Raw genomic sequence first — 14,219 nt, 5'->3', positions numbered from 1 at the left:
GTTAGGGTTAGGGGTTAGAGTTTAGAGTTAGGGTTAGGGTTAGCGAGCCTTATTTTATATTCGGAATAGAGAACCTTATATATTATTCGGACTAGAGAACCCGATATTCGGACTAGCGAACCTTTTTTCAGAATTCGGACTAGCTAATGGTAAATTACGTGTTCGGACTAGCGAACTTTCGGACTAAGGAGCCTTCGGACTAGGGACCTTCGGACTAGAGAGTTGTCGCCAGTATCCATAGAGCAGTCAGGTTTAGCACACCATGATAAATTTGAAGGCTCTATAAGCGATTCGCTAGAGCAGAAGATCTAAAAATATCATGAGAAGGAATGAATGTGCTAACATAATCTGATTAGACTGAAAACGTTCTTATTAGCTTAATGGTATTATAAAGAATTGAAAACCACGAAAAATAAGAACTGGACCACTCAAGTGCATTTGAATGGAGTTTTTTTTTATCAACTGCTGTTTTCTTCGTTGACTGTCTTTGTTTTTACAAACAATACCTAATGACACTTTTATCAATCCTACGAATTTAATTAGTAACACAAATTCGCTGGGATCACGGATAGTCTCTTTGTAAAGTATATGACGCGATTAGATATTATCAATAGAATTTCGTTCAAAGTGCGACTGGTAGCACGGATGAGGTGAATGACGTACATGTATATTTGCCGTAAAGCATGTATACACAAGAGGCACCCCAGTAGTATAGATGTTGAAAACCCCATACTTGGAAGGGAATTTTGATTAATTTATATTGATGGGTTGGCCAAATAAACTTCGAGCCAGATTTTTCCGCTAATGTGACGTCACACTGCCCACAACTGCTGGGCAATCTTTTATTAACGGGAAAGCAAAGTGCGGCTGGTAGTACGGATGAGGTGACGTTTGCAATAAACCAACAGGATGTGGGCTCGTGCGTTCAAGACTCACGTCAAATTGCCAAATCAAATAAAGGGCAATATTGAACAGCCAAGTGTTCATTATTATGATTTCCATCAAATCAGGAAGGAATATCGATAGACCAGTTCCTAACATTATTACATGCGGTCACCTCATAATAAGAACGTTGTAAATCTACGGCCAGGGGGACGGGAAGAGTAAGTTGACGTAGCGGTTCTTTACTTGCCTACTAGAGTCCTGGGTTCAAGCCCCGGCATTTCCCAATGACTGTATGTGCACTTGGTTTATATCGATCCATGGTATTTTATTTTTAATACAAGGTTTCAAAACATTTTCAGTCATTGAAAAGAAAAGAAGAGTCAAGCTGTAATAAAAAGCAGAAATAAAAAGCTGCCATAAAAGCAACAATACCAATTCCCGAAAAAGCGCTGTATCTTTACTGCCGCTGGTCAATTATTAGTCAGAGGATGATTTAAGGAAGCCCCATCATGCACTGTAAAAGTGTTATCACTAGAGTTTCAACTGCCACTTTACTTTTCAAATCCCATTGAACTCTGTGCTTTGTTGCTTTTATGGCAGCTTTTTATTTCTGCTTTTTATTACAGACTCTTCTTTTCTTTTCAATGACAGACAAATGTTTTGAAACCTTGTATTAAAAATAAAAATATATACAATGGCCCATATAAATCTATTTGTACTTATGATTATTTATTAAAACCAAAGAAAATAATAATGATATTGCTATTCTATTGTCGTTTTATTTTAATCACAGGATACTGGAGTTGTGTTTTGGGTTCACAATGGTTTACTTATCAATATCACGAAAGCAACGCTGAACGAATGAAGGACCTGGATATGGATGGTTACAGCAAAAGTTTTAATTAGCAATACTTTGTTATCAGGTTTGGCATTTACTTTTGAGAGATTGCGATTGACCATTACGTCGTTACGATCTATACGTCTTACAGATGATCTCCAATGTCGTGTACCCGGAACTCTGAACTTTAGGTGTAGGCATGTTGTTTATCAACACTTCAGGTTTGGAGAAGTGTTTGAGAATGGCGAAATTCAAAATAGCAGTATTTAAACAAAGTAACACACGGTGGCGTGCCTGAACTTTTTGTACGGGGGAATTGCCTAGTGAGCATTATTCGGCCCAATTTTACCGAGATTCTAACGTTGCACGCACGAGCGCGAAAGTTATTTTATGTCCAAATCAAGGTGTTTACCGAATGTGTGCGTATTTAAACAGTACTAAGAAAAATGAATATTTCTTTTTTTCTTCCTCTGAGTTGTCAGAGCTGCCCCCCCCCCCGGCACGCTTAATTTCTTTCTGCAACCATAATGGGCCGCAATATATCACTAACCGCATAGTCCGAGGCAAGGTTCATTATTGTCAGGGTTAGGGTCTTATGGTTAGGGTTAGGGTAAGGGTTAGGGGTTAGGGGTTAGGGTTAGGGTTTAGGGTTAGGGTTAGGGTTTAGGGTTAGTGTTAGGGTAAGGGTAAGGGTTAGGGATTAGGGTTAGGATTATATTCGTATTCATTAGTACTAATATACTAGTAATAGTATATTGTGTGTATGCACTTTATTCCGTAATCAATAAGTATCTTAAACAAACACCTTTCTGGTACAACGAATCATAGCACAGTCGTGTAGGCATTAGACTATGGGTACATAGATTGTGGGTTCGAACCCCAGGTAAACCGTTGTAGAATTTTAATTCTATCGATTTCTTTTTATTTTATTAAGTAAGAGGAAATAATAATGGTAATGTATGTACTATGTGTTATCGCATTGCGGCCCATTATGGTTGCAGAAAGAAATTACGCCCCCGGCACGCCCACTGGTAACACACGTATCTTGCTCAATATATTAGAGAGATTGCGATTTCCAAGCGCAATGCTTGGACGCACGTCGATCTATTCAAAACCACTCTCCTGTATCTAAGCGAGGTCGCGTATTTAGCCAGTTTGGACAATTTTGCATTGCAAATGCACAAAATTTGCCCATTTCACAATAATGTTAAAGACAGTCAAGGATAATGAACATACGAAGGAAAGTCTATTTATTATTATGATTCTTTTTAATTGTAACAAATCATTATAATAAAGCTACAGCGATGTGTTAAAAACTGGTTTCATTTATACGCTGTCTGTTGAAATGTGTGTGATACTTTCCGTATAAAAAATGACATTGGGATTTCACATTTTGGACACCAACGTCGTATAAAACGCAGGTATTACGTAGAAATATGCTTGATTTTACGACATGTCAGGACGAAAAAGTCTCATTTTGAAAGTAAAGTCATGATATATGGAGGTAGTGATCCTTAATATACCAAAATATATGTTTTTGGGCAACTATATTATTTGGGGAGCTCAAAATACAATTAAGTTTAAGCAGCATGTTAACCTTGGTTTTCAGTCAAAATCAAAAGCGTGCTGTTTGAATTAGGCAGAAACTCAGTAGCCTGCGGTAACCATTAACTTTTCAATCACTATGCCCTCTATCGACTTAGATCAGATATTATAGTCTTCCAGCCGCCTTGTTCTCCTTCGTGACGAATGAGTATAATCCAGTTTGGAACCGAGACTAGCGATATTTAACACCGTATTAACGTACGTAAAAACGTACCTGCAAACGTACGGTCCACGTGCTGCGTTTGGAACATCGCAATATCTCTATTAGTTGTCAACACGAAAGAGTGGGTCAAAAGAATTTCACAAAAATAAGTTTCGGACATTTTTTCAAAATTGTCCTCCCCATAGAGAGTGTAGAAGAAACATTGCGCAAGCAGTGTCTCCACACACACCCCCACCCCCCCCCCCACACACACACACCCACCCCACCCCACCCACCAAACACACACACACGTTTTGTACTGTTTTCTACGTCTTTTTAAGCAAGCATAAATATTGAAGATATTGAAAAGGTGCACGGCTCACACATCGCTTTTCTCCTTCAACCTACCAAAATTAACGTGCTTTCCTCCTGAAGATTTCCGAAAAACGTTTTCCCTCCCATCCGTACGCATAATGCACCATTAGCTGTAACGTCCTTCTTGCTTGAAGAATTTGGCCAAATATTTGTATATGTACCACTAATATTGATTGTACGAAATATTTGAATATTAATGATTATTGTAAATGTATATACATAATTTTTATAATAATTTTGAAGTTACTGTTTTAAGATGATTGTGCAATATGTTGATTTCGCCGAACGCTTTATTAAAGAGTGTTAAAACAAAACATTTTGTTTAATCCAATCATAATTATTATACAATCATTTATAGCAACTGTAGTTGTTTCCATGGTTACAGTCCTGCCTGTATCATAAACCAGATTATTTTAACCCCGGATTGGAAAAATATTATAAATGCCTGAATGTAAACATGGAAATAATAGAAGTCCCTTAAGAGTACCAAAAGTACAAAAATGATTTACATAGGTCACATAAAATCATATTCATTCTATAAAAAAACACGTGAAAACAGAAGGTGACAGGAGAAACATTACAATAAGGGCAAAGTGATCATCCCACACGCCATTATCATACTGATTGATTACGATTGGGGCAAAGTTCCCCGCAAAGTTCCCACTTAGTTTCAAGTTTAATAGTTTAGGTCGCAGACAATCTGTTGCTCATTCATGACTTTGTCACCTTATAATCATAAAACAAACCAATCATAAATATTAATGGCGACGCGTCGATGATGTATGACGGATAAATTAAAGTTCGAATTTGAACGAGGGCGATGTACAACTACAAGGATGATACCATACTGCAACATTAGGCATCAACAAAACGATGGCATGGCAGTGGCCGCTACGCCCTGTATACCCGAGAATTGGGACCCAGGCATGGGGTCGATCTGGGATGTATGCGATGCTGGGATGCTGTATCATTTAAACCGATTCCAGTATGTAATTACTATAAATTCTTCTGATTGAAGACTTGATCACCATGAACATGGCTTGAACTTTAAGCCAGTCAAATTGTAAATTTGCGGAATTAATAAGGGGCTGTGCAATAATTATGAACCCGGGGGGTAAAATTTGCAAAGGGCTCGCCACAAAATTGCTTGCCCCCCCCTCGGCCCGCCAAAAATCGCTTGCCCCCTCCCTCTCGGCCCGCCAAAAAATCGCTTGCCCCCCCCCCCCCTCCCCTTGCACATGCCAAATAATTGGGATCCCAATTTGCAAACCTGTCTATATACATGTTGCGAACGCAGCGAGCAGGAACATTTGCATATTTAAGCGTTTCCGAACGGTTTTCCTAAGCCTTTTTAGAGCGTTTTATTTAAAAGGCGCCCCAAGAATGTGTGCCAAAATCACTTGCCCCCCCTGGCTTGCCCAAAATTGCTTGCCCCCCTTTCGGCTCGCCAAAAATTTCTTGCCCTCCCCCCAATTTTACCCTCCCCCCAGGGGTCAAAATTATTGCACAGCCCCTAATAGACTAACAATTTGGCAAAGAAGTCAGGCGAAAACATAGTACTAAACACGAAAGCTTCGGGTTGGCCTCGGCCTCAGTACACTAACCCGGCCTCAGTACACTACACGAGGGAATGGAAGTTGACAAGAGAAAAAGACCAAAACTGTAACAAAAACGGCGCGGGGCAATGACCAAGGCGGATATCAAAGGTTCAATGTAAACACATCCCCTTGGTCAGAGTCCCGGCGTAAGGCGTTCGGCGTATGGCGTAATGAACATCGCAAACTCTCTATTAACTGACAGAAAACGTACGTGAAGGTGACCAGAGTATAATTATATGAATGGCCAAAAAACGTGTAAGATTGTACCTGTAACCTTACACGTGTAAGATGGCATCTCATACGTGTAAAGATCGCATCTTGTACATGTAAGATCTCATCTTATATGTCTTAGAATCTAGCGGGTGCTTAAATTGACGAATCGTATATGATAAAATAATCCATATTTAAACCCCAAACAACCAATCGTCTTACGTGTATACGTGTATTCATCTTTGACCAATGAAATCTCGCCATAGCATTTCTTACACGCGTAAGAATTGCATATTAGGGATGGACGCGACGGTATACCAATTTGACTAGTACATACCACGAGCGTCGAATAATCTCAGCCTCGATATCGATATGTACACCGGTAGATTTCGCAAACGTGATCATTTTACTTTCACCTCTTGAAATTAATTGATTAATTGAATGCAAATTGACTCCAGATAACTGAAAAAAAGTAACCAGAAAGTGAGATAAATCGGGCTGTGACCATGACGGCCCAACAATCAGAACAATTCCTGACAGAGTTTCGGTATACATTACAGGACATTGTAGCACTCATACAAAATGCCTTGTTTACGATGCAGCTCTACTTATCCACAGTACGCCGCCAATGGTATCGCATATCGTCCATCACTAAATTCAAAATCCTACACGTATAAGAAGTGATTGGTTGTTTGTGATTTCTTCTGTGATTCGTCAACTTTTAATCCTACTTCATTCTTACACGTGTAAGATGCAATCTTACACGTACATGACGTATAAGATGCAATCTTTGACGCGTATAAGATGCAACCGTACACGTGTAACTTACTGTTCTTACACGTTTGTGATACACGTTTTTTGGACCACTTGGCCATTCATGTAATAATAACATTTGACTACCCTTAGGCTGTCGGGAAGGTAATGACGTCAGGCGGGCACTGCAGCATTGCGCCAACCTAAGCGGCCCGGAGATATGAGGACTGACTACTCAGTGGTCCGCCATGTCCGCAGATATCCTTCGTCAATCAAACACAGCAAGACTGGCTCAATACAGACTTCAACATCAATCCATGACATTACCTGTTGCTGTTTGCGAGTCTTCCAAAGTGTCACAAATTGTGGACCAGTGTAACATTAAAACTTTACAATTTGAGTTCGAACTCGTCAAAAATAACGAGGTCCCCGTAGATTGCAACCAAAGATTGTGACCTTTCAAGCATGCATGGATGTACCTTAGGCCAGATAGAGACGGCGGATGTGAAGAGGGGCATTGAGGAAGGACCTATGCAGAATCCAATTAATTGATTAGCTTTCTTGCAAATGTGGTTGATATGGATAGTCCAGGAAAAGCAAATTCAATTCCGAGGTATCAAGTAATTTAACAAAACTATTAAACTCCTTCAGTTGGCTGTTGATATACCAGTTGAGAAAAACATATATATCTCTGGGAATTAGTTAGCTGTAGCTCCTCATTACCAGGCTGCCAAGGATTCTTCATCATCTGGGGCTTTGGTCTCTGTGTTGGATTCTTCATTGGTGGTGTTAAGATTTACAGACTTGAAAACTCCACTCGAGAAGTAGGCCTACTGTATCAAAATACGCTAATAAATTTGACTATCCACTCCGCGCGTAAGTTATTCCCTAATTCGTGAACTCAACCGTGAATAAAGCATTTTCAATCCCGCCCGCCCCTCCTTGCATACCTGCAATAAAACATTAATATACACATATATTGGGGAGCACCGAGCTTCGGTTGATAGACTGAACTGGACGTTGCTGCGGATACAAGGAATAGGTAACACTTACCCTTATCCTGCTATCTTCCTTACCCAACTTCCATCCTACCAGCATCTTCTTGAAACACGCAAAGTTGCCTGTCAAGTAGTCTCCGAGTTAGAATTTGTTCCTCTGTTCTTTCTGGCATTCCTTCCCATCACTTCCATTTATGAAAATCAACACGTCCGTCGTCTATCGTGCGATCTCAGTCAGTGAGCACACCACCTCACTCCGCGCCTCACCACACCTCCTATACCTTGCAAAACATTCTTATGCAAATCGTTAGCTTAGCTATTGATTGAAAATATATTTATTCCCTAATTCGTGAACTCAACCGTGAATAAAGCATTTTCAATCCCGCCCGCCCCTCCTTGCATACCTGCAATAAAACATTAATATACACATATATTGGGGAGCACCGAGCTTCGGTTGATAGACTGAACTCCCCTCCCAATCAGGCAATAAAGAACGGGACAGATCATGGTATAATTTCACCTATCCAAATCTTTATTTACTTATTAATCCAAATACAATTTATTCACCTGCTATGCCAGTCATACATTTCTGAAATTATTCAAAATACAAATGTTTACATAAATACCATTACATTGCTGGGAAATTGAAGCATTCCTGATTCCACACATTGCAAAAACCAACTTACAGACCTAAATTTAGGGAGACAGCAAGCCTATCTTTAGTGCTATCTTTGACATACCCATCTTTTGCGGTCTCCGACTTCCATCTCCCATGTTTCTTAAACAATCTATCTGGAACACCAAAGTTCGCGGCTGCTGATGCGCCTCCGCTACGTAGGCTATGGAGACCAAATTTTTTGGAATCCACCCCTACTTCATCAAGTGCCTCTCTAAACAGCTCTAAGCATCTAGTATAAGACAGTTGACCCTCTCTGAGGACATGTACACCAGTAGATTTACTGAAATTAAGAGGCCTGAAAAGGTAATTATCATCACTCTCACTGTTCAGCCCTGCAATCCGGAGATACTTATTAAGGGCTGCAACTGGACAAGTCGGTGAGTTTGTAGCACCCACAATCACCCAAGCTCCTTGCCGATATATATCCATCTTGCTTTTCATAATGAAAATATTGATGTGAGACACAAATATTTCAAGATCACATCTTCTGATATTAATCAACTCATCATGCCTGAGAAACGCAGCATAGGCCAACAAAACCATGGCGCATAAGCGGACCTTAATTAGGTCGTTTGATGCACCATTGTTATCTATTATAGCTCTTAATATTTCTGGTGTGACTACCTCTTTCTTAACCACTGGTTTGTATAGCAACCTCTTGAGACCTTGTAATACTATATGTAAAAAATTTTTATCACAAGGGTTATTATCAATATTAGGTCTACAGTCATATTGCCATTTCAGTGCGTAGAAGAATGACTCGATTCTGGAATATGGAGCTTTGCATTGATACATATATAACATATATCGGCTAATGTCCTCCGCTGTTGCAGGAATTTGAGATACCTGATTTATAGTACACCAGTCCTTCCAACCTACTAGCGCTCTGCTGTATTTGTATACGGTACTCTCTGCCCTAGATGCCGCAGTCACTTGTGCAACAATCCTGTCATACTCGTCTACTGTTGACGATCTGCAAAATATATAAACAAATGTTTCCACTATACTACAGTGCATGCTATTATCTGCCATCTCACTGAACCAGTATCCATCTTACATACTTATCATCCATGCGGATCAGGTTTGCATCTAGCTATACAGCTTAAAATCTATGCACACTTGCAATCCTTTTACCCAAAAACATAATATTCAACTCTGATCATACATGCAGAAAACTTCAGAAATGCCATCCGGCTAATCTGATAAAACTGTTCACAGCACTGAAAACCCCTTCAGTCTAACACATAACACTGGACTACGGAACCCTGGGCCAAACACAGAATTCTTGTTCCGACCTTGCGTAAATATATACTGAGAGTCATGCAGCCTTATTATATGTGAAACAAGATGTCCAAAGGGGCTCTGTTTTGAAAAGAGCAATGGCCAAAAATATGCAGATGGCCACTCGGGCACTACCAAAGTTCCTACAGCTGCACAAGCTGCAATATGTGCTAATACAGCTCCAACTTGATTAATAGGTGGAACCAACCAGTTATTCTCACCCGCCCAATTGGTGGAAAAAGCATCTACATGTTCTGTTTGTGGGCACCAATATCTTGAATTGAACCTTTTAATCTTGCAATTCAGCTCATCAGCAAACCTATCTCACGGTGTGTGGGCCCCACATGCTGTCCATAAAATGAAATAGCTGTTGACAATCTCCCCAATCGTCCAAGTCGATCAATCTACTAAGCGAATCCGCTTGTTTGTTCTCATCCCTGGGGATCCACTGTACCTTAAGAGAAATATGATTTTCTCTACAAAACTGAAAAATTGATAGGCTCAATCTGTGCAACTCTGCAACCATACTACCTTTGGCGACTACTGATACCACGCCAGTATTATCGGTAAACAATTTTACTGTCTTACCAGACAACATTGGTGCAAATGCTCGCACTGAAAGTTCCACTGCCTTCAGCTCCCTCCAAGTTGAGCTTTGTGCTGATTCAAGAATGCTCCAATTCCTTTGTAACTTGACTCCATTGCAATCAATCACCCACGCCCCACAGCCTGTATGACTTGCATCTGAATACACAATTACCTGTGGAATCGAATATTCAAAGATCATTCGCTTATTCAATCTTATCAAATTGTTCTTCCAGAAAAACAATTCTTCTATGAGCTTACTGTCACTGTGTACTGAATATATTTTGTCCCAATGTGCTCTGACTAAAATTTCATGATGCATGTATCTAGACATCAATTGACAAATCGTACCAAAAACTGGATACAGAGAAATTATCTTGCCAGCCAATGAAGCTATTTGTCTAGTCAAAAGCGAATGGCAACTTATCTTGCATCGTGGATATGCAATTCATGACATCCAAGATTCTTCTCTGTGAAATCTCAATACACCCTGCTTCACTATCCCAATTCAAACCTAACCAGATTAGGGATCTACATGGTGCCCAGTGTGATTTCTCAATGTTTGGCACTAGACCTGCCTGAATCAAATCCCTTTTCACTTGTCTAGAAGACGAATCACATTCTGCATATGAATTCGCTCTGCCCCACCCGTCGTCCAAAAATAGCACTATAAATGTACCTTGATTTCGCCAGTGTCGGACTAGGGGTTTCAAACATCTTGTAAATACGTAAGGGGCGGTGGATAGACCAAATGGGAGTACGGTAAAGATAAAATGCCTGCTTCCACTCCCGAAGTCCCAACTGAACCCCAGAAAAGTAGTATGCTCATGGAAAATATCAATATGGTGATACCCTGATTTTAGGTCAAATGAAAAAAGGAAATCACCTTTCTTGAAATAGCTCAATGCAACTGACCAATCCTCAAATTTGATTTTCTCTTTCCACAAATATTGGTTTACGAAACGAAGATCTAAAATTAACCTCATTTTACCAGAATTTTGTACCGCAACCGAAAGAGGATTTATCACTCGGGGTAAGTCTGAACATTCATGAATCAGCCCTTTCAAAAGCAAATCAGAAATCGCATCCTCAACAAACTTTGGCTGATCTAAAGCAGATTTGTTATTCTTGCATAACTTATTGGGAGGAGTGTCAATGAACGGCAGCTTATAACCATGTTGCACCACATCAAGCACAAAGGAAGAAGCACCAATACTCATCCAAAATTGTGCAGCTGCCTTTAATCTCCCCTTTACAATGGGTTCAGTGTTACCCTGTTCATATTCGTAATAATTGTTCATGTAAAAGTCATTGTCGTACCCTTCATTAACTTGAACTTGAAGTCCCTGACTGCCCGCTAAAGCTACATGATTGACCGGTCTCAGCCTCTTTCATCCCCATTGTCTTTATCACTAGATTATCTGTATTACAAAGAAAGACAACAAGCAAACAGATTTGTCAACAAGCACATCTCATGTATGCCCTGCCAATGTGCTAAACAAGTTGATTAAAAAGGAAACATTCGCTTAGTTTTTTATACATAATAGTACATCATGCCTTGCAATGTACTCTATCGTACATTTATGGTCAATCCGATCTTTACCAGGTTCTCAACTCATCTTGATATTAATCAATATCGTAACATGGTATACATCCATTCACATTTGCAATGCCTGGCAATCAATGCCAATGATAAATTATCAACATGATTACGGCTGTGAATAGCTACGCGTAACATCTCGCTTCACAACACATTTACAATGTTTATCGATTGCTACAATACATGGGTTTGCTTCAGCATATATGTGCTAAGCCCGAAATACTTCGAACCTGTATTCACCATACAATTACCTGATAGGGTATGACTGCATTTCTGTATTGTTTTGACTAGAAGTAGAACAATAATTATCTCTGCCCCTGGGCGCCGCCATCTTTGACGTTTGGTTGTTGGGTAAAGGGACAGTTTCTCCTCCAATGGCCGCCTCTGCCACAGGCGAAGCAAATGTCGCTTGGTTTCGCTCCACCATGCCATCCTGCTTGATTACCGGAGCTTGTGCCATATCCAAACGAGTATCGATAAGAAAAAGAGTCCAAGAGCAGAAATATTTGGTGTCAAACCACATTTGTATAGATTTATTTGCGTAGCAAAATTAAACACGAATTTTCGGTCATAGACCTTTGTCAAGTGATGACCTTTTGCGTGCCGGAAAACAAAGGAAGAGGAGAGCACAGAAACGCGTGAGGAGTCGCGCGCGGAGTCGTGCGTGAAAACATAGATTGAAAAGCGCGAGGTCTATCGCGACGCAAAGGGGGAAGACACGCAAAAGGTCAAAATCAAAATTACTGCAAAGAAAAATGAAGGAAATAAAGAAAGAAAAGTAAAGTAAAGAGAAAAGAAGAGAAGAGAAAAGAAAAATTAGAGTAAAGAAAAGAAACCTGAAAAGAAAAGAGAAAAGAAAAGACAAGAAAAGAAAAAAGAAAAGAAATGAAGAGAAGAGAAGAAAAGAAAAGAAAAAAGAAGACAAGACAAGAAAAAAGAAAAGAAGAAAAGAAAAGAAGAAAAGAAAAGAAAGGAAATGCAAAAGATGAAAGTAATGTGAAAAGTTAAATATTGAGGTTGAAGACATTAAATTGAATGTTCATCCCATTGGGTTGAAGTGTGCCAAGATTAAATATGATGCGTTGTTCCTCGACTTTCCGTTTGTGAGTATTATGCACTTGGGTGAGAGCGGTAACTGTAAGGTCCGTGATGGTTTTTCAATCCCTCTAAAATGTTGAGGGACGGGTTTGGCGGTGTCACGTATGAGGACGTCTCGTCTATGTTCGGTGAACCTATCCGCCAAACGCCGTTCAGTTTCACCGATGTAGGGGAAGGTGGGGCATAACGGAACACTTAACTTTGAGGATGCTCTGTGACGTCACCATAAGTAATATGACTGTAAAAATTATATGTTCAGTTGAAGTTTGTATTTACCTTTAATATACCATTAACCAATATAACTTGAATCTTACAATTTTTTATAAAAATGAAGAAATATTTTCAAAAAAAAAAAACCGTTTTGCCCCACTATCGGGGCAAAACGGAACCCCCTATGGGGCAAAACGGCACCCTGGGTGTAAACTTATATCAGTTGTTCCATCGGTAGGCCCTAGGCCTAGTTATATGTAGGCCTATATTCAGTTACAATATTAAGTGGGCCTACCATCTCTGTGGAGTGAGTAATTAACTTCTTATAGGCCTAGTAGGCCTATAATATGTATGACCAATATTTGATCAGAAAGAAATATTCAGTAGGCCTACCATCTCTGTGGAGTAAGTCATTAATCATTAATTCTATCTGTAGGTCTAGTTATAGGCCTATGTCTATGTTTCAGCGAAGTGTTTACCATGTTCGAGTAGGCCCCTAGATAACGCCTACATTTCCTTGAGTGAAGACAAGTTATGTCCAATTGGGGCAAAACGGAACCCATCTGTGGGACAAAACGCCCGGGGCAAAACGGAACCCTGTTCCGTTATGCCCCACACCTAGGGTTCCGTTTTGCCCCATACCCGATTTTTTAGAAATAGGTTGCATGCATAATACATCGTAGCATATAAGCCATGCACTTAATACAGCTCATGGCTAGTACCTTCGTGTTTACAATATACACAATTATTTGGGAATCCGATATTAATGAAGTAAAATTTCAGCGCATTAAACATCTACATATCTTACACCAGACGGGTAGTAATTTTTGACTCGATCTTGCTCGAATGTCAGTGGATTGTTTCAGATAAAATTTTTGTTGTAAATCCTCGTAGCCATACTTGTGTTCCTCAATATAATTTGCATAGACAGCAGTATTGCGAAGGCCTATTTTTCCAGGTGGTTCCGTTTTGCCCCGGGGGTCCGTTATGCCCCACCTTCCCCTATCGATGTCTCTGCTCATGGCCACGAAAAAAATTAGAAGAACCGCCAGCAGTAGAGGGAGGCATTTTACCTGTGCGGTTAACTAGTAACAAACGCACGGCGCATGCGCGGGCCGGGAAATTCAGTTTTGGTTTTGAAACGTAAACAAAGCCGAATATCAAAACAACTCCGTGCAGAAAATCACTTCTTTTTATAAAACTAAGCAAAATTACAACAATTACTTCAGGGAATATAAACACCAAAGTCATATCTACCACATATGTCAAAAAGAAGTTGAAAATTCATCAGATAAGCGATAAAGGGTCGAATTTTCGGTCAAAAAAAATTTAGAAAAAAATCATATTTTTTTGGCCTAAAAC

General features: G+C 39.8%; 1 protein-coding gene across 1 annotated transcript; it reads right to left on the bottom strand.

Moving 5' to 3' along the window:
* Positions 1-7,827: 7,827 nt before the first annotated feature.
* On the bottom strand, positions 7,828-12,009 carry LOC140156468 (integrase/recombinase xerD homolog). Its single transcript, XM_072179411.1, has 2 exons — positions 11,801-12,009; positions 7,828-9,056 (listed from the first exon to the last, which is right to left on the bottom strand). The coding sequence occupies exons 1-2, from the start codon at positions 12,007-12,009 to the stop codon at positions 8,087-8,089; spliced, it is 1,179 nt and encodes a 392-aa protein (XP_072035512.1). The 3' UTR covers positions 7,828-8,086.
* Between the last annotated feature and the right edge of the window lie 2,210 nt (positions 12,010-14,219).

The sequence above is a fragment of the Amphiura filiformis genome, chromosome 7 (genome assembly GCF_039555335.1).
Source record: "Amphiura filiformis chromosome 7, Afil_fr2py, whole genome shotgun sequence".
Taxonomy (NCBI): domain Eukaryota; kingdom Metazoa; phylum Echinodermata; class Ophiuroidea; order Amphilepidida; family Amphiuridae; genus Amphiura; species Amphiura filiformis.
Note: the sequence above shows the minus strand (reverse complement) of the source record. Positions and strands in the feature narration are given on the sequence as shown.